At 42.1% G+C, this 25297-nt stretch overlaps 2 protein-coding genes across 4 annotated transcripts in view; one reads left to right on the top strand and one right to left on the bottom strand.

Moving 5' to 3' along the window:
* The window catches only part of lrrk2 (leucine-rich repeat kinase 2), a 78160-nt gene extending 71618 nt beyond the window's left edge, over window positions 1-6542 (bottom strand). Inside the window, exons 1-5 of the mRNA XM_079602981.1 lie at window positions 6340-6542; window positions 6070-6149; window positions 3604-3701; window positions 2686-2774; window positions 479-616 (exon numbers count right to left, since the gene is read on the bottom strand). Coding sequence (XP_079459107.1) covers window positions 479-616; window positions 2686-2774; window positions 3604-3701; window positions 6070-6149; window positions 6340-6475 — 541 coding nt within the window. The 5' untranslated portion in view covers window positions 6476-6542. The remainder of the gene's footprint in view (window positions 1-478; window positions 617-2685; window positions 2775-3603; window positions 3702-6069; window positions 6150-6339) is intronic.
* Window positions 6543-6694: 152 nt separating this feature from the next.
* Window positions 6695-25297, top strand: part of slc2a13b (solute carrier family 2 member 13b) — a 25693-nt gene continuing 7090 nt past the window's right edge. For 2 of the 3 annotated variants that reach the window (XM_079603005.1, XM_079603004.1), the window contains exons 1-10: window positions 6695-6833; window positions 7764-8243; window positions 8337-8496; window positions 9850-10055; window positions 12554-12662; window positions 14008-14171; window positions 14400-14520; window positions 17174-17299; window positions 24176-24294; window positions 24418-24570. In XM_079603005.1, coding sequence (XP_079459131.1) covers window positions 7790-8243; window positions 8337-8496; window positions 9850-10055; window positions 12554-12662; window positions 14008-14171; window positions 14400-14520; window positions 17174-17299; window positions 24176-24294; window positions 24418-24570 — 1612 coding nt within the window. In that variant the 5' untranslated portion in view covers window positions 6695-6833; window positions 7764-7789. Of the gene's footprint in view, window positions 6959-7763; window positions 8244-8336; window positions 8497-9849; window positions 10056-12553; window positions 12663-14007; window positions 14172-14399; window positions 14521-17173; window positions 17300-24175; window positions 24295-24417; window positions 24571-25297 lie in introns of all 3 variants that reach the window. The other variant, XM_079603006.1, reaches the window with a different exon arrangement.

Raw genomic sequence — 25297 nt, 5'->3', positions numbered from 1 at the left:
AGAAGTAGTGCTTCGCCTTCTGAGAATATAGTTCCCAGTATCAGTATGTATATGGTTAGAAGATGGCTGTGTCTCATGTGACCTTGTTATTTGTACATGCTGTGACTATACAAATCACAACATGTAAATAGGAAAATGTTGGCGTTATTTTGTGACTTATTGGGAGCAGTATGCTAGCTGGAGCTGTTTACCTCCAGTCTTTGTGCTAAGCTAGGCTAGCGGTGGGTGCGTCAGACAGAGTTACGGCACGCACAGAGATGAGAAGGGTATGTGTGGACTCATCTAACTCTGGGGGATACGGTGAATAAGCTAAAGTCTCAAAAAGTCAGCGTGTTCCTTTACGTTTGTTCAATTTTGCCATTTTTGACATTCCACATTAAATTCCATGTCTGACTGGACTCTTTGCGGATGGGGAAATCATAGTGTATTATATTACTATTGCTTATACTCAGAGGGATGTGTCACAGATCACAGTTACCTGTCTGCAGCAGCAGTTGTAAAGCAGCACATCCCTGCAGCTGAACCTCTTCTCTGTCACTGAAAGACCTCATGGCCTCCAGAACCAAGAAAAACACATCCACTTCCTCCTCTTCCAGAACCTGCATCACAATCCCACCTGACCCACAAACAAACACATCCATCAGGACCACATTTGACCCACACACACCAAATATGTCTTTCATTTCAGGAGGGGAGTGTGAAAATGCGGCAAAATGGTGGAATACCTCAAGTGAAATGAAACATGCTAATCTAACCATCATCATAAATACGTTTGTGTAAGGGGAGTGTGGCTATTTCATAATAGAGTGGTGCAGGTATGACATCACTTTGTTTGTAGGCCAAAACACAGAAGCTTGTTCATCCGCTTCCATCTTCCCGAAGTCAATGGGTTTTTTGAATGGGGTTTTGGTTAAATGGCTGAAATTAGATCTGTGTTGAACACAAGCTCAATGTTACAGCATCCTTATGCTTATAATTGTGCTCTTACAAACTATTCTAACTTGAACGTTATGGGGAAATGTTTTTAGATAAAAACTGAAAGAGTTGTCGGAAGCTTAGTGATGGTAACGTTGAATTCGTGCAACCATGGTGTAGTTCGTTTATAGCCTTTAGCTTTTTACTTCTGGCGACCGCATTTAGGCTTCAAAATTCATAAAAGTTGTGTTCATCTGTGACACTAATCTTGATGGAAAAAACATGCAAGTATTATAAACTTTTGTTGATCGCAGAGCTTGTTTTTAGCGATAATCCAAAAGCCCTATTGTGACGATAGGTTAGCGTGATACGAACTTGGCCTACAAAGTGACGTCACGCCTGCACCTCTCTATAATAAACAATAAGAACTCCATGTATGAGATATTTTCCGATATCCATAGTTATAATGTACTGTAATTTCTGACTTATGTCATTCATTCACAAAGCTTTATGGGATGAGATCATAAAATACGCTAATAGTGCCCAATCCTGTTCCTGGAGATCTACCTACATGAGCCATGTTTCCACCACAGGGACATTACCCACAAAATAGGGACCTTTAGTTCCTTTCGACCGCAGGGACCAGGGTCTAAATGCAGTTTCAGGTAAAAAATGAATCACTGCTCTCGAGGTAGTACTTTTTCAAAGTTCAGGAACTTTCTGGGGTGGGACATGCTGATTGGTTGAGTTCACAAAGCATTTTGATTGGTTGACTCCATGCAGCGTTTTATTTCAACCACCATTTTCTTTTTTTAAGTCTGCTGCGGTGCGTGCAGTAAGAGTTGTTTACAATTTGAATCAATAATGAAGTTTAAAAAATACAACCGATGGACTGGCCGATGGGTCAGGCTTTATTAAGCTTATATGCGGAGGACGAAATACAGACTAATTTGTCACCGGACTACTTTGCCTAATCTTCACTGTACTTTAGACCACGATGGAAATGCTTGCCTTGTCTAAATACCTTGTCCAAATACACTTGACCACTTGTCTACTTGCATGGCGTATTTACTCTATTTGGCCCAAAGTGTTCAAGTAGGCAAGTGTGTGTAGAACTTGATTACTCGATGGGACACGTATAGTCTTGCAAAAAAATGGAAGTGTTTACAGAGCTTTTATTTATTATATTTTCAATACTTTGCATTTTAAAATAAACTTCTTGGACATCTCGCGATTTCGGGGCACATGAGTTCCCGAACACAATGCATGATGGGATATGCTTACCTCAAAAGCAATTTGAGATAGTGTGGGTTTAGTGTGCATCAAGGGCACTGCACTTTGGCATTTTTAAGACATGGGACAGTCTTGCGCACTAACTTTCTGTCGCATGCATGCGCTCTCCAGTGGCCAAGACCATTGAAAACGTTTCGGTGGAAACGCGGCTATGGAGAGTTCAGATCTAACCCTGGTCTAACACACCTGTCTGTAATTATCAAGTGCTTCTTAACTGGCTGGTTCAGTTGTGTTTTATCAGGGTTGCAGCTGAACTTTGCAGGAGAGTAGGTGTCCAGGAACAGGTTTGGGCACCCTAGCAGACAGTGCAGTATTGTTTCTTTGTTGTAATGCTGTGATTCATATAGGAGCTGGCTGGTTTGGTTAACATTTTTGAAAGAATATTTTGAAATCCTTATGGAGATGGGGAAAAAAATGCGAAAATATGTCAGGAACCAATACTCTATAGCATCATGGAAAAGCAACCTGAAGTCTTACCTGACTTAAGTAGCAGAGCCAGAGCTCTCAGGCCCACCATCATCATCTTGGCGTCATTGTGATACATTGAAAGCACCTTAAGAATCTGCCTATGAACAAACATGCAAACACACATAAAGCTGGTGAACATGGATAGCAGCAATGAATTTTGATAGCTTTTGATGAAGTGATAGCTATAGTTGTTCAGCCAGTGTTAAATGTTTTTGCCCCTTCCTTCTCTAGAGCACATTCCAAATTCCATTCAAATTGGCAGTTACACGCTTCAGCCAATCACGTTCAGAAGATTAGCATGGATTAGATCCTACCTGTAAGATCGCTGTCTTTTTTTAAAGTGCCTTTAAAAGTTGTCTTTTTTCTGTTTTTGTTAGAAACATATTATTAGAACATACAATTTGCGATACCATATAATAATATGATATGCCACAAGGTTCGGTCTTGAGCCCTTTGTAGTTTTTCATGTACATGCTCTGTTCAGTTTCCCACATTCTTCGAAATATCTTCCTTTGTGTTCAGCAGAACAAAGAAAGTTATACAGGTTTGGAACAACCTGAGGGTGATTAAATGATGACAGAATTTACATTTTTGGGTAAACTGTCCCTTTAAGGCACTTTCTTTGTAAAGCTCTTCTAGGACACTATGTACTGTGTAAAGTACTATAGAAATAAACTGAACTAAATTGATTATTTTATATGCATCAATCCTCCTAGTCAATTACTTTTAATCTTAACCAGTAGAACAAAGGACTTCTCTTTTACTTATGTACTTTCAGTTTTATAGAATGATACAGAGAGTGGCTTATTAAAGGAAGGCAATGATAATTATGCTTTAAACTACTGAAAGTTGCTTCAATTACCGTACATAGTCTGTGTAAACAGGAATGTATGGCCATATAAGCTCATAGAAATAACTCGGGCTTACTTGTGCACCTCTATAAACTCATAGTCCACTGGGTTGGTCAGACTATCCAGAGTGGTTGGACAGATCTCCATCAGACGGCACAGCAGAGACCAGCCGACCTGCAGTGTGATCAAAGCTGTAAATCACTCTCGTTCTGGATCCTAAATCACTTTCAAGTCAATAAAGCTGAAATTAAATTTACACCAAAAAAGATGTCGCAAGTAACATTAAAAACATATTTTTTCTTATTTAATTTACTTATCCGTATGTCCTTTGTATGACTTTAGCCTCATTCAGACTGTCAGTCCAAATCCGAATTTTGTGCAAATTCGATTGGAATCCGATCATATTTAGCAAAAAAAAAAAGAATACAATTGTTTAATCACATGAAATTCATTTGTGGTTTGAAATCACATGTGACCTTCAGCATGTTTCTTATAACAACGTCTGATATTTACGTTTTACATGGTGTGAGGAAGTTGTTCACACAAAATATGATCTAATCAGACTAAACCGGATTTCGAGAAATGCGATTTTAAAAGGGAGACGTGATTTGGATTTGGACTGACAGTGTGAACGTAGCCTTTGAGAGGTCATTGTAGTATTGTAGAGTTTCAGAACTCAAAACGTTAGTCCAAAACAGCTTTTTTTTAAACCAAACTCCGAAAACAACTTGTTTCGGATTGTGTCACATTAGGACGTAATAGTGCGACGAAAGATGGTTCTGCAGAGTCAGATCAACGCCTACTTCATGCCTATCATCATGCCTTTGGCCCCGCCCACTGGTGCGTTAGTGAGATGAGAGAGGAGAGAGATACAGGATCACTGGACTACAAATAACTTTACCTTCCAAAGGAATGTGGTTATACATTTTCAACTATGTGAATGCCTCAGTTGAGCATTATTTGTTTGTTCGGTACATTTCACTGTGAATTATTTGGTCAATCAGTCGCAATTCCAGCGCCGGCTTTGCAAAGAGATATGAAAATATGGATTCAATGGTAATGCGACAACATGTAAATAACCGTGTTTATTCTAATGCCATGATCTGTGATCAGTGATTTCTGATATAATGATTCATGTACAGTTAGATGTTCTTTGTCTCAAAATCGCTTATTGCTGTTTATCAGTAAATCAAGCCAGTGACTAAATGGTCAACTTCAGAGTTTCTCTTAGTAGCACAGAACAAAGCGATTAAAGAACCATCCTTTTGTAATCACTGGAGCTGTCAATCACACAGCTCGAGTTTACCAGTGACTGAGTTCTGGACTTTATAATCAATGATGCTGTCTGACACTGCACAACGAATCTCTTGTACATCGTATTTGAACTGTTAATTATGATAAAAGCATTCATGAGAATGCAGAAATCACAAGATCACAGTATTCATGCGCTTAATATGTCTGTCATCGGCTACAATGCTCATACTTTCATGTAGATCTAAATAAAATGCTAACGATTCAGGAAAAAATCAAGATTTGTTTATCTCGATAGCTGTAATAGTAAAAACGTAGTAAAAGTTTTAGAGTGTTCCACATGTAATACTTATTCATATGCCAAGATGTTAACCAATAACAGCAGTGGGCGTTTACACTGAAGTCTCACAGCAGCCAATCACGGCAGTGGGCGTTTACACTGAAGTCTCACAGCAGCCAATCACAGCAGTGGGCGTTTACACTGAAGTCTCACAGCAGCCAATCACGGCAGTGGGCGTTTACACTGAAGTCTCACAGCAGCCAATCACGGCAGTGGGCGTTTACACTGAAGTCTCACAGCAGCCAATCACAGCAGTGGGCGTTTACAATGAAGTCTCACAGCAGCCAATCACAGCAGTGGGCGTTTACACTGAAGTCTCACAGCAGCCAATCACAAAAGTGGGCGTTTACACTGAAGTCTCACAGCAGCCAATCACAGCAGCAGACACGCCTCTTCAAACAGAGCTTTCAAATCATGGTAGGAAAAATGCTTTTTATTACTAAATTATGACAGTTTTTATGTAAACAAAATCATACTAACACTATAAGTGCACCAGAAAAATGGAACGTGAATGTTATTTTCATTTGAAATGATTATTTACGTGGCATATTATTAACCTCATGCAAAGTAATGATTAAAGAGACCATCACACTGTACAACTGATTTGTTGGTTGAACTTAAAGTAGCCTAACCTGTTTGCCTTAACATGTTTAGTCCATTTAAACAAAATGATGTTATCTGAACAATGTTTGTGAAGCTAAGCTGATTTGACAAAAAAAAAATTAAAAGTTGTAACAAATCAAGAAAATAATGTTTTTGCAGACAGCACTGATTTAAACAACTTATCAGAGTGAATGAGAGAAACATCATGTATTTCGTTCTACTAAATAATGACCCAGCAGTTGATTGTAACATTTATAGCTTTAGAGTTAAGGGATTTAAGGTTTTTTGGTGTCACTTTGAATTATAGAAGAATTATAGATTGTATGCAGCCACAACAATGATGACTACCTTCTGAACTTTGCTGTTGAGATGCGATGACAGCACCAGCATCAGAGGAACATGGACGTTTTGATCCGCAAACAGCTCAACTGCAGGACAAAAGAAGAACACAGATCTAAAAATAGATCCACTGGAGAAAGCACAGAGAGGGGGGTCTGAAAGTTTGCATTGCTCTCAGTCTATATACTCTATATGAATGCATTAAGACTAGTTTAAAGCATCAGAAATGTTAATAAAGCACAGGCTACAGATCTCCAGTTCCAGTGGTCAAGAACTCACCACAGTGATCTGTATGGGACAGGAACAGCAGGTCCTGTATGATCTGGACCATAGTGCCCAGCTGTTTCCCCTCTTGAAGATTCAGCCTCACCAGCAGCTTCTTCAGTCTGATCCCCAACTCCTCTTTATCAGCCATGATCTTCTGCTATCTGACATCAAACTGCGCTTTAAAGCCCCCTGTGATCCTCACTGACCATGTGGACACAACATTGCTGCTGCAGACCATCATCTACGCGCACACGCTCTTCTGACATACTTATGCAAATCCTAACACGAGTTATGCTACAGTAAAGACTAATGTTTAGTTCCTGATTTCATTCTCGGCTTGGTAAAGAAGAGATCCTGGTCATGTTAGCAGCTGTGGTCCTCGCGCTGCGTTATGAATCATATGACTGCAAGAATTCACAAACTTCCTGTTCGAGCACAACAGAGTGAAAGCGAGAAACCCCGAGCCCCTTATTAAAGCGACTGGCACCCAGAAACGCGTTTTGCTGGTATGTTACAGAGGGAGAAGGCAAATATACGGATTTGAAGTTATTTCGCATGCATATGTAACGTATTGTTCATTTTTTAGCACGCTAGCTATTGCTACAGTGTACGTGTGCATAGGACGTGCATGGTACGTTCATGTTTTATGAATCAATATTTTAAGATTCTAAATAAATATTCTAAAAATCTTGAATGGAATGATAAAACATGCGTATCAATGTATATCTATTTCGCGACTTTTTAATTTCGATGTATTTTTGTAGCTATAAACAAAGCAAAAGCTCGGGTTTACAATCGGTGAAACCTTTTTACATGCACGCTACACTTAATATCGCGATTTCGACTCGAGTTTCTTTTCTATCATAATCGGAGTGTTTGTACCGGAGTTTGTTTAAAGTTCAATTCATTTTAGCGACTCTGTTCGTTCAAAGAGTTCGCCACAGCGAACCGATTCCTAAAATGATTCACTGACTCGTTTGAGTCCGATTTAGTTGTCCGCTATGCTAGAGTGTCATATACGTGTTCTTTTATGAAGCAAAATAAATAAACACTGTAGTCCATCAATAGATGTTATATTGTGCCAAATGCTAGCCTACTATCGAGTCATTCGCAAACGATAATAGGAAACGGTTCGACTGAATAATTGAACCGATTCAAAAGAACAATTTGTTAATATCTGTTTAAGTGTGTTGTTGAATATTCATAGTCTTTTCCACAACATCAGATTGATTTCGCTGTACAGTGCACGTGTTAAGGAATCTCTCATAAATAGTGCTATGCAAGAATTTTAGCACTAAGCCATAACCACTTGCAAATGTTTCACTGTGGTTTGAGGTGTGTGCAATGTCAACGTGGTCATTGTGGGTTGGGTTAGGTAATGGCTTTTGTTGATCACTTGATCATGTGATGACCTCAAGGTGTTTTCTTTGTCATAGGAGGCAATGTGCGTAATCTCTAGAGAATGGAGGAGCTGATAGGAGACAGGAGAGTTGAGGACGAAAGGAGTTTGATAAAAACGCCATCTAATGTCCAAACCAACTACCAAGAAAATGACGTGCCCACATCCACAGATCAGATCCAGCACGCCACGCCATGTTTCGTGTACACCCTGGCTTTCTTCTCGGCTCTGGGTGGATTCCTGTTCGGCTATGACACCGGAGTGGTGTCTGGAGCCATGCTTCTGCTGAAGAGAGAGATGAACCTGAGCTCTCTGTGGCAGGAGCTTCTGGTCTCCATCACTGTTGGCGCCGCGGCTCTTTCCGCTCTGGCTGGAGGGTTTCTCAACGGGCTTTTCGGCCGGAGAATCTGCATTCTGCTCGCTAGCTTCATCTTCTCTGCTGGAGGAATCATCCTGAGTGTCGCACAAAGCAAAGAGGTTCTTCTGTGTGGAAGGCTCACGGTTGGCCTTGGCATTGGTAATTCACTCTGTAGCCTTTACACTGCAGTAGAGCTGTTTGAATTCAGTTTGTGTGCCTTATCCTTCTTTCACGTCTTCTGTTGTTCTTTAGGAATTGCATCCATGACTGTGCCGGTCTACATCGCTGAGGTGTCCCCTTCTCATCTCCGAGGTCAGCTGGTCACCATTAACACTCTGTTTATCACTGGTGGGCAGTTCGTAGCCAGCGTGGTGGACGGGGTCTTTAGCTACCTGCCCCATGATGGCTGGAGGTGGGTTCAAATCGAAGCTTTACCTTTCAAATCTTTTTCTATTTAAAAATATTTTTTAATATATATATATATATATATATATATATATATATATATATACAACAGGTATATTTGTTCTACCCGTCAGCTCAGAATTGTCTACTTTGAGTGGCAAAAATGCTGCAACACAATACGATTCGTAAAAAGAGCTCAGTAGTTTTATATTAATAATTTAGTTTAAATAAAATATATGTAATTCATATTATATAACAGTCAATATTAATGCAAAATATTCAAAAATGAATCTGAGGTGGCTCATGCCTATACAGGTTTCATTTTTATTTCAGTTTGAGTAATTTCAGTATACTTAAATTTACTTATACTTATTTGATATAATTTAGTTGCCAAGTCAACATATTAAATTTAATAGCAGTTTTTTTTAAAGCTTAACATTTCTATTCTGTTTTATTCCATCTTTATTTAATTAGGCAAAAAACATTTTTAATAGTTTTAGTTAACAATAAAAACCGTGACCAGACTTATTGCCAAAACGCCTTCCCAACTGCATAGCAACACCCTGGCAACTTAGTTCCTGTCTCTGTGAAGCCCCTCCTTCTGAAAAGCACACTGTGCTCTGATTGGTTAGCTGGACCAGTGTGTTGTGATTGGTCAAGCGTATATTTGTAAATCGTTTTGATATCATACACGATCGATCTGCGCAGCACCGCTTAAACACACCTAATATTAACTAACTCAACTAGGCCCCGCCCCTTTATTTTGCGTATACCTTGGGCGGGAATAGGGATTACAATTAATCACAATTAACCTGAAATCACACTCAAACCGATTCGGCTCAGTGCGATTATCTTTTTTTTTTTATGCGCAGCTTGTCAGCGAAGCACAGCTCAGCAAATCTTTCCAAACATGAGAAGCATTCACGAACCTCCTGTCCAACAAATGGAAACATTTAATTAAATGTTTTTACTCCAAACTCACTTCAAACATCAGTTGAGTGTTTGAACACATCCTTCTGTGAGCTGATGTAGCTTCCTACTCAGAACAAGGCACACAACATATTATCTCAGTGATAAAGGCTATGTCGATTAGCATTGAAGTATAAATAAACTTTATTATCATGAAAATACATGAGAAGGCTTGACGAACCCAGATAAACCATATATTGTCATAGTCATGTGTATATTAGTCATGTTTAATCAATCAAAGCGTTTCAATCTTCTGTTTATTGAGCTACAGGGATAGTATGATGCTTCAGACTTCTCTAGGAAAAGTACCGTAGAGTTAAAAATGAGAATGTAAGATTCAAATGAGGACTTGTTGTAATAATGCTTGACTGATTTTTGTGTTTATGTATAGATATATGTTGGGTTTGTCTGTTGTCCCCGCCGTCCTGCAGTTCTCGGGATTCCTCTTCCTCCCGGAGAGTCCCCGCTGGCTCCTGCAGAACGGAGAGACCCAGAAGGCTCGGCTGGTGCTCAGTCAGATCCGCGGAGGAGTGGATGTGGAGGACGAGTTCGAGAGCATACGGAGCAGCGTTGAGGAGGAGAGGAACGATTCTTCTGGTGAGATCACATGAACGCCGGATTCAGCGCTTCCACCATCACAGAAAACCTGGAAAATATCGTATACAGTAGTCGACATTTGAAGTGGATCAAAACCTTTCATCAAACTTATACATCAAACAATACCTGTTCTTGTCTTCGGACAACTGTGATGAACTTGTTTGGTCCACTCAAATATCGACTGCTGTAATAAATAGAGTTTTCAGGCCATCGCTCACATAGTAATAGCAGATTTGTCTGTGAATTTTGAGTGAATAATTTACAATTTAGATTAATGTAACACACGTATACACAGTACTGGGGCCTCATTTATAAAGCTTGCGTACGCACAAAACGGGGCTGAAAACATGCGTACGCCAGTTCCTGCGCAAAAGGTGGGATTTATAAAGAAAAACTTGACGTGAAAATATGCGCACCTCCACGCAAACTCTGACCCATGCGTACGCACATTTTGAAGACAGAGCAGTTTGGCGACACTGATGGTGAGTTGAGAAATTGACTGCGGATAAAGGGAATTAACCCTTTGCAAAATGGCAAAATTAAGTTTGACATATTTCAATATTTACAATATTTACAAGTTGCTCATAGGTCCCGGTTACAACAAAAAATACAAACTAGAAACTACAAACTTGTTGAGACAAACTTTAAGTTGGCTTGAGAAAGCCGGACCAGAGAGTTTGAAGGAGTTTAAAGTAGTTTGATGTTTAAAGTAGGTTAAAGTTTGATAGATAGATAGATAGATAGATTTAGAATGGTAGTTTAATTGAATCTAGGGCTTTAGGGAGTTTATATTTAAGTTTTTGGCTTGTACACTAATGGCCCACCGTAGTCTTGGCTCAATTTGAGCACTCTGCAATGTAAGTCTATGGGATTTTTATGATTTTTAATATTAATTTTTAAGAAAACTGAAAGTCAAATCAGTTTGAAAAGATATGGCACACCAAGTCAGAACAGTCTGAAGGTCTGACCCGAGTTTGGAGTTTGTAGAATTAAAGCTCTAGGAGGAGTTAGAGTTGTACATTTTTAGTAAGAAGAAGAATAATAAAAAGTTTAAATAAATTTCAGTAAGTTGGCTTTTTCCAAGCCAACTTAATAAGTTTACATATTGATTTGAGTAAGTTGGCTTTCTCAAGCCAACTTAATAACATTAAATCACCATTATGGGTCCTAAAGATACATACATCCATGTTTAGTTTAAAGACATAAAAGGAACTATATGCTGAAAGTACGCAAATTTAATTTCTTTCACTTCCATTCTTAAATGGATGTAGGCCTATCACTCATTATGCTTTAAAAAACACAAATTTCCTTGCTCCTTTAATATATGCATGGCTAATGAGGTAATTTTTTTTTGCGTGCGCAAATGATCAGTTAGGCTGTGATTTATAAAGTGAAAATTGCGTGCAGGTGTGCGTACGCAAGGTTTTATAAATCTGATATTTTTTTTGCGTACGCCATTTTTGGCTTTTGTGCGTACGTACACTTTTAGTAAGGTTCCTACGCACAGTTTTATAAATGAGGCCCCTGGTCAATAGTTTGGAATATTTTATATTTGTAATGTTTTTGAAAGAAGTCTCTTCTGCTCACCAAGGCTGCATTTATTTGATAAAAAATAGTTTAACAAAAATATTGTGAATTATCATTACAATTTAAAATAACTGTTTTCTATGTTTTAAAATGTAATTTATTCCTGTGATCTAAGCTGAATTTTCAGCATCATCACTCCAGTCTTCAGTGTCACATGATCCTTCAGAAATCAATATAATTTGCTGCTAAATTATTATTTTTATTATCAAATAAATGTTGAAAACATTGTTTTTGCTTTTTAATATTCGTGTGAAAACAAATTTCAGGATCCTTTCAGGAATAGAAAGTTCAAAGAACAGCCTTTATTTGAAATGGATATGTTTTATAGCATTATTATTAATGTCTTTACTGTCACTTTTGATCAGTTGAATGTGTCCATCCAAAATTTTATATTTTGTTTTTTAATCTTACTTTTGAATGGTAGTGTTTTACAGTTCCTCAAAAATATTAAGCAGCACAAGCAAAAAATTATCTTGAGCAGCAGATCATCATATTAGAGTGATTTCTGAAGGATCATGTGACACTGAAGACTGGAGTAATGATGCTGAAAATTCATAAATTACACTTTAAAATATCTTCAAATGAAAAATAGTTTTAAAAAATGTTTCATTATTTCACAATGTTTCTGTTTTTACTATATTTTGGATTGAATAAATGCTTAGTGAGCAGAAGAGACTTCTTTCAAAAACATTAATAAATCTTAGTTATACCAAACTTTTGCAAATGAGGAATCCAGTGAACATGAAGTCCACAAATTAGTCTAAAAGACTCATTACTCTTTTTTAAAAACCTAATCAAGTAATCACAAATAACTAGAATTTAATGTATTTGAGTAAACTGTCAGTAGTATAATAGAAGGATGATATAATTTGCTCGACTGATGTCCTGATTGATTATTGATGATGATGTAGGCGGTCCAGTGTTGTGGCGAATCCTAGCGTACGCTCCGACGCGTCGAGCGCTCATCGTGGGATGTGGCCTACAGATGTTCCAGCAGCTGTCGGGAATCAACACCGTCATGTAGGTGACGACGAGTCACATGACTCCCTGTGATAAGGCTATCTTTCAGAATTGAGTACTAGTGTGAATAATTTACTGCATACTACACAGTTTACACAGTGTACTTCATTTTTTTTTAAGTAGAGTTGTTGCTCTCAAGTCATGTTCATTTTAGCGAAATTTCAGCAAGATTTTTCCGGCAAAAAGGGTCCATTGTCAATAGTGAAGTGACGCATTACTTTCAATCCAGGCAGATTTCAGTTGGTGAACTGATTTGTGTGTATTTTAACTCCCTTTTTTTTAATAGACATGAAAATGCACATTTTGAACTTAAATGGTTGTAATTCAAGAATGCTTTGGAATATGGATGTAAGATTGGTCTTGTTTTGAAGAAGAAATTTGGCAGATTTTTGTAGAAGTGAAATAAATTAAGAAAGTTAAACATAAAAAAAAGTGATAGAAGTTTGAGTTTATGAAAATGTACAATGTAAAAAATTTAATTATTCATATTTTATATAAAATATATATTTTCAAAACCTGGAGGACTCTAAAAATGCAAAGAAAATCAAAGCCAAACATCTGAACAAGTTGTGTTTCAAATTTTAGGTTGATATCTCAAAAAATAAGCTTTCAGTGAGATTTAGTTTGGGCGCAGTACCACACTTCTCCACTAGTTGACATTACTGCCCATATAAGGGCGCCTCCATTTCCATATGTTGTTTGAGTGATCTGAACCATTATTTTTAAATTTTTCATACAATTTATGAAGTAGACATCCTATTCAGAAGTAGTGTTGGAAGTTTGGCAGATTTTGAAATTAATTCAACCTCTAAGAAACACAGAAAGATCACGTAGCTCGCTGCCACATCACAAATGCTGAATCTATCATTTTTTTCTTTATATTTAAAACATTTTCAGACCTTTTTTTCTAAAATAATTGAATGGATGCTGTCTTTTGAACTCTTGGCATGAAAACAAACTGAGGTTTCTACCATTCTTTCATGATTTTTCATGTTCATCACTATTTCAAAATAAAGGTCTGAACACGCCTTAGGAGTATGAACATATTCTTGTTGCAAATTGATAAATTACGGCTCCTCTGTAATTTATTTAGAAAATCAGTCACCAAATATGTAAACTAGAGTTTGTAAGCTTTCAAATGATATATAGTTTGTCAAGATTAGTTTAGGTTTAGTATAGGATATTACCGTTTTAAATATGTAATGGCTGTGCCAATATAGTAGTATGATACAGAAAAAATGCATACTGCAGAAAAAGTCGTGTGTTTTCATGCCATTTTGAGCATAACTCCACTTATGTAAGAGTGTGTTTGAAGGCGATGAGTTGATATGGTTGGATTCTGCAGGTACTACAGTGCCACCATTATTCAGATGTCTGGCGTGCAGGACGATCACATGGCCATCTGGCTGGCGGCCGCCACCGCCTTCACCAACTTCATGTTCACTCTGGTGGGCGTTTGGCTCGTGGAGAGGGTGGGCCGCAGGAAGCTGACTCTAGGGAGCATACTAGGTGAGGATTCAGAAGCACAGACATTCTTACCATAGACTGCAACAAAGATGGCCGACTCGTCTCCACTTCCTTACACTGTAGAAAATGAAGCCAAAATATCCCTGAAAACTTGAACATATATACGTCAGCGTGATGAGAACTTCCTAAAATGACAGAAAACAATGATTCGAAGTGTAATTGTAATTAACTGAAGTGTGCAGTAATGATTGTTTGCTGGGAATTCCTCAGGTACTGCTGTAAGTCTGATGGTCCTCGCTGCTGGTTTTCTGCTCTCGGCTCAGGCCTCTCCACCCGTGACCTTTCACCCTCGTGACTCCTCCCTCCACAACTCCACATGCACTCATTATGGGTGAGTTGTACATATTAGTAGACTAGATTGACCTGGATTACGACTATGTCCACAAATTAGAAAAAAATAAAGACAATGCAATATGCCATTCAATATGTTTGAAGATAACTGCTGAAAATTCAGATATATACAAATATATAAGCAGTTTGAGAGTGTGACTCCATGTCGTAACCAGTGTTAGGATTCCAGCGACAAGCAGTTTTTGCAGTTCACACACACCAGACCTGACACGACTGTGGGATGTGACAAAATCAATCAAAATCCACAGCCAATCAGAAGAGCGTGTGGGCGGAGTCTCTCTGCAAGCGCATTGCACTTGCAACCAAATTAATAATTATATGATCAGATTCACAAATATTACACCATTTAACATTATTAAAAATACATATTACTGAGAGACTGAAACAATCTTTTGTTCACACTGAGTTCACAGTTCAAGGGTTAGTTCTGGTAAATTCTGTCATCATTTACTCTCCCTCATGTCCTTCCACGTGTTCATCTTGATTTTTAATGAAACCTGAGACCTTTCTGTCCCTCCATTGACAGCTGTGCAAATGACACTTTGACGCATCAAAAAGTTTATAAAGGGATCATCAAAAATAATCCATGTTAATTGCGTGGTTTAGTCCAAATTTTCTGGAGAGACACGATCGCTTTATATGAAGAACAGATTTAATTTAGGCTTTTATTAACATTTAAACATTCATCAAAGTAGCACATCAGTTATGATAAACAGAAGCTTAAGCATGATTTGATTGACGTACGAGAACCAATGAGGTTCATTCTCGTGTTACGCAACACGTCTGAGCTTCTGCAAGAACCAATGAGGTTCATTCTCGTGTTACGCATCACGTTTGAGCTTCTGCAAGAACCAATGAGGTTCATTCTCCTGTTACGCATCACGTCTGAGCTTCTGCAAGAACCAATGAGGTTCATTCTCGTGTTACGCATCACGTTTGAGCTTCTGCAAGAACCAATGAGGATCATTCTCGTGTCACGTATCACGTTTGAGCTTCTGCAAGAACCAATGAGGTTCATTCTTGTGTTACGCAACACGTTTGAGCTTCTGCAAGAACCAATGAGGTTCATTCTCGTGTTACGCAACACGTTTGAGCTTCTGTAAGAACCAATGAGGTTCATTCTCCTGTTACGCATCACGTTTGAGCTTCTGCAAGAACCAATGAGGTTCATTCTCGTGTCACGTATCACGTTTGAGCTTCTGCAAGAACCAATGAGGTTCATTCTCGTGTTACGTATCACGTTTGAGCTTCTGCAAGAACCAATGAGGTTCATTCTTGTGTTACGCAACACGTTTGAGCTTCTGCAAGAACCAATGAGGTTCATTCTCGTGTCACGCATCACGTTTGAGCTTCTGTAAGAACCAATGAGGTTCATTCTCCTGTTACGCATCACGTTTGAGCTTCTGCAAGAACCAGTGAGGTTCATTCTCGTGTCACGTATCACGTTTGAGCTTCTGCAAGAACCAATGAGGTTCATTCTCGTGTCACGTATCACGTTTGAGCTTCTGCAAGAACCAATGAGGTTCATTCTCGCACTTCAAGCAGGTTCGGTTGAGCTTCTGTTTATGTTTTCACTGATCAATGTTTATATGTGAATAAAACCCAAAATTCAATCTGTTCATCATATAAAGCGATCGAGTCTCTTCAGACAATTCGGACTAAATCGCTTCATTTTATATGGATTCGTTTTATGATCTCTTTACGCACCTTTTGAGGCTTCAAAGTGGTAGTTGTGTTGCTGTCAATGGAGGGACTGAAAGCTCTCAATTTCATTCAAATATCTTTATTGGTGTTCTGAAGATGAACGAATGTCTTAAGGGTTTGGAACGACATGAGGGTGAGTAAATGATGACAGAATTTTCATTTTGATGTTAACCCTTTAAGTTTATTTTCAAGATCTCAGGTGAATTATGTCGCTTTCAGTATGGCTATAAAAGTCGCACAAAATTATATTCGAACTCGCATTCAATTCTTTTAACATTAAATAAAGTACATAATCAGTACCTGTATGTTGTTCTAGCCATGATGTCTCAGAAAATGCAAACCGTTTCTAAAATAGAATCCCATGTTGCTCTTTGTTAGGACAAAAACTCTGATTAACTTGGAAAAGATGCCTTTATTGTGTGTCACGGGTTGCTTCTGGTTAGGACACTGTGCAAGAGACTCATGTTATCAACAATACTCTCTGGCACTTTCTCATTCCAACTGTATAACAGCAACTTCTCTGCTTTGTAAAGCTCTCTTTTGCATTATGGGTAGTGTAGTTCTTCAGCAGGAATTACACTATCATTCAGTTTTGTTCAAAATGTTGAAGTCACACTTGTGTGCTTCTACTGAACTTAAAGGGATAGAATTTTTTTTAATTCTATAATTTACAAAGTCATACACTTTTGAAATAAATTGAGGGTAAGTAAATTATGGACTTTTTATTATGGTGTGGCTTTAGCTTATGGTAGATGTAGGCTTATGGCCTTTAGCTTATGGTAGATGTATTATGTGGATTTTAAGAGTTCAGTAAATTGGAATTTCCTTTCAGAATTCAGAATGTTGCGCTCTGTAAATCTCTGAATCTTGAATGCTCTACTTGGCGTTTAAATTAAGTGCACTAGTGACTGGAGTTTGTTTCTGTGCAGGTTCTGTGAATCCTGCATGTTGGATCCAGCTTGTGGTTTCTGCTACGGTGTGAATGGCACATCAGTGGTCGAGTCCTCGTGTGTGCCTGTATCTGCGGCCAACACTGAGACCTCTGCAGCGGGCAGGTGAAACTTCTCTTCATATTCCTGCCTGTGGGGAACAGTAGTGCACTTTGAACTTAATTGGACCAAATGTGCACTTGAAGTAATAATATTAATCAAATAAAAGACCACTTAAGTGTATACTCTAAAAAATGCTGGGTTGTTTTAACCCAAATTTGGGTAAAATATGGACAAACCCATTTTTTTATTTGGTTAAATTTTTTTAATGAAAAATGTTAATCCGACGGTTGGGTTCGTCCATATTTTACCCAAATTTGGGTTAAAACAACCCAGCATTTTTTAGAGTGTATACTTTCCCTACACACTTTTTCGTGTTCACAAATTAATGTGTACTTTGTTATAATGTCAAACTAAAAGTAATTTTAAATAGTTGTTTAAGTTAAGTGCAATTAAGTGTCTGATAACATTACATTCAGTTCACACTTAAGTATAACTTTTTAAAGTATATTATTTCCATAGTACTCCTTTTTTAAAAGTATACTAAAGTGAACTTAATTTCCACGAGGGTGCATATGATTTATCAAAAGGAACTTAACCTAAATGTTCAATTTCACACCTCTACTTACTTAAATGAAGTTCTCTTACGTAGAGTTCTCTCGTACTGCGTCGAAGAACGCTACGGGAAAGATATTTCTTTGTCGAGATTGAAGCCAAAAATTAATCCTTAATTTTGTAATATTGTAAAACGCTTTTCTGAAGCATACAACCTAGGCGGAGCAATACAGCTCACCCATTGGCTGCTCTGCCAGAAAAGCACAGCCTATGCGAGGCCAGGACGCTGACCAATGAGGACGCTTCGCGCCCTTCTGCGTCACCTCCCGCCCAAACAGGCGTGGCCTAGGCCTATAAATACGAGCATAGCTGTCTAACACGCCGATTTTCTTAAATTCACGAAGCTGCACGCATCGTTGGATTGGATTCGAGCCGCCACAGCCGTTTGGAACAAGCACCTCAGCAGGACGCGCCTCTTACCTGAAGCCGCTGGTCATCGCCGCCTTCAGCCGCCGTTCCCTGCTGCGCTTCTCCGGCGTGGAATATCCTTTACATTATGTGTGTGTGTTTTGTGTGTGTGTTCGCCGTCGCGTCACACAGTTTTTCCACACTAAAAGAGCCGAGCGTCTTTTTCAAGATGTCTCGCACCTCCTGTGGCTCGTGTAGAGCCCCGCTCAGCGACGGGGACCACGTGCTTGTGTTTCCTGCCTGTGAGTATCACGCAGCTTCAGCTCTCGTCGATGGCGGCTGCCATCACTGTGATTTGATGCCTACGGTGACTCTGCGGACTCGCCTGGCGTTCATTTACTGAAGCTGCACCCTTTTCCGCCCGCTGTAGTGCCGCGCCGTGAAAAGCGTCGTGCTCAGCGGAGCCCGGAACCTCCCTTCACCACGAGGTGCTCGCCGCTGCTGCCGCTAGCTCCTCCGCCCGCTTCGCTGGACTCTCTGACCGACGGACAAGGGCCGCTGTGTGCCGCCGCGTCCGTCATGGATGAGGAAGATGAAGCCGTGTCTGTGAAGGACGACTGCTGTTCTCTCCTCGCTTCGGGTAGCGAGGGATGGGCGAGCTCCGAGGATCTCCCCTCCCCCGCCGCTCGTGAGCGTCGACGGAGAAAGACCAGCATCGATGCGCTTACCGGCTGGATGGCTGCTTTTCTGCAGAGGAACGTACGTTACCGTCCTCACGACCCGCGCCTTTTTCTTCCTGAATTCACGAGGAAATCGCGGAGTCCCGGAAAGCCCCGTTTTCAGCCAGGATGCGCATTTCTGCTTCGAGGAAAGCTACAGTGTTAAAATCCCGCCGCGGCCGGATTTCACTAAAATGTCTCGCTCGCACAGTCCCAACATTCGCGACCGTGCCAGTGTATTTTGCAGTCACCAAATCGGCATCAATGCCCGTTTGCCTGCACACAGACGCCGTTTTCACGACGCCCCAGGTAAATCTGAAAATGTATTTACTGGTGTCCCGGCCACGGCCGATGGTGTAATGTGTGTATCCGTAATGCCCACGACCTAGTGCCCATTCGTACACACAAGCACAGCCCTACACAATACAGGGCTTGCACACATAAAATCGACTCGTGTCGGTTGTGCTTCACATGTAAGCTAGTGAACGTGCCCGCTTTTCAGTGCCCACAATCACTACACACTGCATGTCCCGTGGTTTCTGTAAAAACGAAACGAATGTACGGTCAGTCGGTTCTGATAGACAGTACTCTCTGTGCTACACGGTGTCCCGGCCATGGCCGATGATGTAATGTGTGTAACTGTATGCCCACGACCCAGTGCCCATCTGTACACACAAGCACAGCCCCGCACAATACAGGGCTTGCACACATAAATCGACTCATTTCGATTGTGCATTATATGTAGTGAGCGTGCCCGTTTTCAAGCGCCCACAATCACTACAAGCTACATGTCACACGGTTTCTATGAAACGAAACCTATGCACGGTCAGTCAGTTCTAATAGACAGTACTTCCCAGTGCTATAAATGTACCCGCGTTCACGCACCCACATTTATTCTCAAACATGCCGAGCCGTACGGGGCTCGCACCGCGCGCTCCCTCTTTCAGCTGAGAGAGCTGAGAGCGCGCGCGGGCTGCCCGCTCGATTAAGCGCGCCCCCGCATCACGCTGCAATGGCGCCCATGTTACAGCACACGACTGCTCTCGTGTCGCCGCCATTTCGCGACCAGAGCCCGGTTTTTCAACCTGTGCAAGCACAGCCCTGAACAACACAGGGTCTGCACACATAAAATCGGCTCATGCCGATTGTGTTTTACATGTAGTGAGCGTGACCCACTGCCAAGTGCCCACAACCACTACACACTGCACGTTCCGCGGTTTTCTGTAAAAACGAAACTAACGAACGGTCAGTCAGTACACAAAAACAGTGTTCCCGGTGTTATAAATGTGCCCGCCACCAAGCGCCCACGTTTATTCACAAACATCACGAGCCCTACGGGACTCGTCCCGCGCGCTCTCTCTCGACACAGAGAGCTGAGCGCGCGCGGGATGCATACTGTGTTAAACATGCCCCCCGCCTCACACGCCACGGCGTCCATGTCACAGCACACGGTTGCTCTCGTGTCGCCGCCATTTCGCGACCAGGGCCCAGATTACATTCAACCCCTAGTCACACGTGCAGATGCATGGGAATGACTTCCCGGGGTCTCAGAATGGGTGCTAGAGACTATAAAAAGAGGTTTTTCGCTACAGTTTCATCGACGCCCTCCCCGTTTCACGGAGAAAGTCGAAACTACGGTGAAAACAGAAGTAGCACATCTACTTCGAGCCGAAATAGCGAAGCTATTGAGCAAAGGGGCCATAGAGCCTTTATCTCAAGCTCAGAGCGAAGGGGGTCTGTACAGCAGATATTTTCTGGAACCGAAAAAAGACGGGGGTCTCAGACCCATTTTAGATCTCAGGCATCTGAACAAAGCGCTGACAAAGCGAAAGTTCAGAATGCTCACGACCAGAGCTATCCTCGCGCAGATTCGCCGAGGAGACTGGTTTATGGCAATAGATCTGAAAGACGCGTATTTTCATACAAATTGCGTCACGTCACAGGCGATTTTTGAGATTCGCCTTCGGGGGCCAGGCATATCAGTACACAGTCCTGCCATTCGGCCTGTCTCTAGCACCTCGTACATTTACAGTGTGCATGGACGCGGCGCTGGCACCCCTGAGACTCCGCGGCATTCGAATTCTGAATTATTTGGACGATTGGCTGATTCTAGCTCAATCACCTTCAGAACGCATCCGCCACAAGACCCTAATTCTCGATCACCTCGAGTGCTTAGGTCTGAGAGTCAATTGGGAGAAAAGTTCACTGTTTCCCAGTCAAAGGATCTCCTTTTTAGGACTGGATCTGAACTCACTGTCTATGACAGCACAGCTGTCATCACAGCGCAGGCAAAATACCCTGCAATGGCGAAATCCTTCCTCAGCGGCCACATAGTGCCACTCAGGAGATTTCAGAAAATGCTGGGCCTCATGGCCTCAGCCTCAACAGTGCTGCAGTTGGGCCTGCTGCGCATGCGCCCACTACAGTTCTGGTTGAGAGCGCGCGTACCGCGCCGAGCATGGTTACACGGTCGGTATCGCCTCAAGGTCACTCAGGAATGCATTTCAGCCCTGACACCATGGAGAGCGTCAGACTGGTACCGGTCAGGTGTAAGCCTGGGGACTTCCTCGAGCCTGAAGGTGGTGTCCACGGACGCGTCCACCTCAGGCTGGGGAGCACTGCTCGACGGCAGTCCACTCTTTGGCCAGTGGTCAGAGCGAGCCGAACTACCGCACATAAACTGCCTGGAAATGATGGCAGTGGACTTTGCGCTGAGGCGCTTCTGTCCCCGGATAAAAGGACACCACGTCCTGGTCCGCTCGGACAACATGTCGGTAGTAGCCTACATAAACCGCCAGGGTGGCGTGAGATCCCGGAACCTATTCAGGTTAGCGGAACGCATACTGGTGTGGGCCCAGCACAACCTGCGCTCGTTAAGAGCAATGCACGTGCCAGGTCACTTGAACGTAGGCCCGGACAGACTCTCACGGAACAACGTTCCTACGGGAGAGTGGTCCCTACACACACAGACAGTGCGTCTGCTGTGGAAAACGTTCGGCAGAGCGGAAATAGACCTGTTTGCAAACCAGGAAAACGCTCATTGCCCAGAATTCTTTTCGAAGAGCGCGAACGCGCTGGCCAGAGTCTGGCCCCGCCGCCCGCTCTATGCTTTTCCTCCTGTCTCACTCCTGCCTCAAGTGCTGGAGCGTATCAAGGAGAGCGGATGCTCAGTACTGCTAGTTGCTCCATTCTGGACGAATCAGACCTGGTTCCCAGCTTTGATGCGACTGAAAAGTACTGCCCCGTGGCCGATTCAGTGAGGAGAGACCTCCTCTCACAGGCCAAGGGCTCGATTCTGCATCCTCACCCCGAGCTTTGGTCCCTACACGTATGGGCCATAAACGGGTACCCGCTAACCTCCCAAGAGGAGTGTTAGACACGATCGAACAAGCTAGGGCTCCGTCTACTAGACGGCTCTACGCTTCCAAATGGTCGGTGTTCTCTGGATGGTGTTCAGATCAAGGTCTGTCACCACTTCAGTGTGGAGAACCGGAGATTCTCTCCTTCTTGCAAGAGCTATTGGATAAGGGAAGAACCCCATCCACGCTCAAAGTCTATGTGGCTGCCATATCAGCGTTCGTTAATCCAACGCTTGGCCGTTCACTAGGCAGGAACGACCTGGTGGTCCGCTTCCTGAGAGGCGCCAGGAGGTTAAACCCTCCAAGGCCTCCTTCAGTCCCCGTTTGGGACCTTTCTACAGTGTTGAACGCTATGAAAGGGGCCCCTTTCGAGCCTATTCACTCAGTTGACATGAAACACCTGTCTCTCAAGACCGTGTTTCTTTTGGCTCTCGCTTCAGTGAAGCGTGTGGGAGACTTGCAAGCGCTCTCAGTGAGAGCTTCTTGTATGGAGTTCGGGCCAAACGACTCTATAGTCGTATTGAAACCGAAGCATGGGTACGTGCCTAAGTCCCTCAACACACCGTTCAGGGCTCAGGTCATCTCCCTGTCGGCCATGCCGGCCTCAGAGGACGGAAATAGCTCCCTTTGCCCGGTCAGGGCATTAAGAGCTTACGTGTCCCGCTCCGCTGTTTTTCGACAGACGGAGCAGCTCTTTGTTTCGTTCAGCGGGCGCTCCAAGGGACGAGCCGCAACGAAACAGAGTCTATCTCGATGGGTAGTGGACGCCATTGCGCTAGCCTACGCATCTAGAGGCTTGGAATGCCCTTTGGGCATCAGAGCACATTCCACGAGAGGCATGGCCTCTTCATGGGCTTGGTATAGCGGAATCTCGTTACATGATATCTGTATGGCGGCAGGCTGGGCCTCCCCGTCTACATTTATTAGGTTCTATAACCTAGAGGTTCCTGCGTTGCAGGCTAAACTGCTCTCGGTCTAGAAGACTATGTATAAGTGTTCCTGCCCCGCGCTGCGGCCCAGGTCACTTCAATGGTAATATGTACAAGTGCTCCTGCCCCGCGCTGCGGCCCAGGTCACTTCAATGCCTAATATGTATAAGTGTTCCTGCCCCGCGCTGCGGCCCAGGTCACTTCAATGTTTAAGCATCACTCACTGACAATGTGTCCCATGAGCATGCTATTACCCTTCATATATATCTATATTTACATATATATGCTATTATGCCTTAAGAGGCACTACTATAAGGGATGATGCTATTTTAGCCGCTCTCCCTATACTTCTTGGGGTAGGCGCTTGTATACCAGGGCGCGCGCGCCCTTAGGTGTCTGTGTCGATCCAAGAACACGCACGGCGGTTTGCATAGGGTTCCCGTAGCGTTCTTCGACGCAGTACGAGAGAACTCTACGTAAGAGAACGTACTCGGTTACTAACGTAACCTCGGTTCTCTCTAGGAGAGGGAACGAGTACTGCGTCTCATGCCGTGCGTGTCCACGCTGCGTCGCTTCATTGACGAAAATCGGCGTGTTAGACAGCTATGCTCGTATTTATAGGCCTAGGCCACGCCTGTTTGGGCGGGAGGTGACGCAGAAGGGCGCGAAGCGTCCTCATTGGTCAGCGTCCTGGCCTCGCATAGGCTGTGCTTTTCTGGCAGAGCAGCCAATGGGTGAGCTGTATTGCTCCGCCTAGGTTGTATGCTTCAGAAAAGCGTTTTACAATATTACAAAATTAAGGATTAATTTTTGGCTTCAATCTCGACAAAGAAATATCTTTCCCGTAGCGTTCTTCGACGCAGTACTCGTTCCCTCTCCTAGAGAGAACCGAGGTTACGTTAGTAACCGAGTACGTTTCATTAAATGAACAGTATATTGTAGTAAGTGTTGTCTTGTTCGTGTTTTATGGAGGTGTTCCAATGGCACACAGGAGAGCGCAGGATTATTCTGGGCCTATAACTACTGCCCAACGTCTTATTCCTGGATTGTTCTGCTGGGTCTCGTTCTGTATCTGGCCTTCTTTGCCCCAGGTGAGACTTCTCTCAGTAGTGTGTGTAGCAGTAAGGAACTGTTAATGAAGTTTGAGGCGTCTGTAGGCACTGCACTGATGTCAGATTGTGTGTGTGTGTGTGTGTGTGTGTGTGTGAGAGCAGGGATGGGTCCGATGCCCTGGACGGTGAACTCTGAGATCTACCCGCTGTGGGCTCGCAGTACAGGGAACGCCTGCTCTGCCGGGGTCAACTGGATCTGTAACGTCCTTGTGTCTCTGACCTTTCTCCATGTGGCCCAGTACCTCACATACTACGGTACAACACAGGACACACACACAAGACACTGAACACAACATTTAGGTACTCTAGAGTCCACACACTATCATGAGCTGCTGGATTCTGCTATCCGTGCTCGCTGGAATCCAATAATGCAATACACCACATGAATGCAAACATTTATGAATATTAAAAATCGAATGACAATGCTGATCTCAACTTGATGACGTGATCCCATTCACTAGGGAGCCTCTGAATGTCCAATCTAGACAAAAGGGGCTTTCGCACCCGAGGAACCTTTTCATAGATCCTAGAAATATTGGCGGAAGTACCCGGAGTTGAACTCAAAGATCTAAGACTTTTTCATTAAAATCACCAACAATTAGGACTTTATCTGCAGCCAGTATTAACTCTGATAGAAAATCAGCAAATTCTTTGATAAAGTCTGTATGGTGCCCTCGTGGCCTGTATACAGTAGCCAGCACAAATCTTAAGCGGGATGTATCATTTACACTAGATAGTGTTGCATTAAGCGCCAACACTTTAAAAGAATTATAAAACTAGACTAATTTCTGAAGATATTACTATAGATTACAGCAATATAAAGAGTCTCTATATGATGATATCGAGGTGAAAGAGTCTCTGTATGATGATATATTGGTGAAAGAGTCTCTATATGATGATATATTGGTGAAAGAGTCTCTATATGATGATATATTGGTGAAAGAGTCTCTATATGATGATATATTGGTGAAAGAGTCTCTAT

Source organism: Phoxinus phoxinus (assembly GCF_949152265.1).
Source record: "Phoxinus phoxinus genome assembly, chromosome: 25".
NCBI classification, from domain to species: Eukaryota; Metazoa; Chordata; class Actinopteri; order Cypriniformes; family Leuciscidae; genus Phoxinus; species Phoxinus phoxinus.
This window is presented reverse-complemented; position numbering and strand designations above follow the sequence as displayed.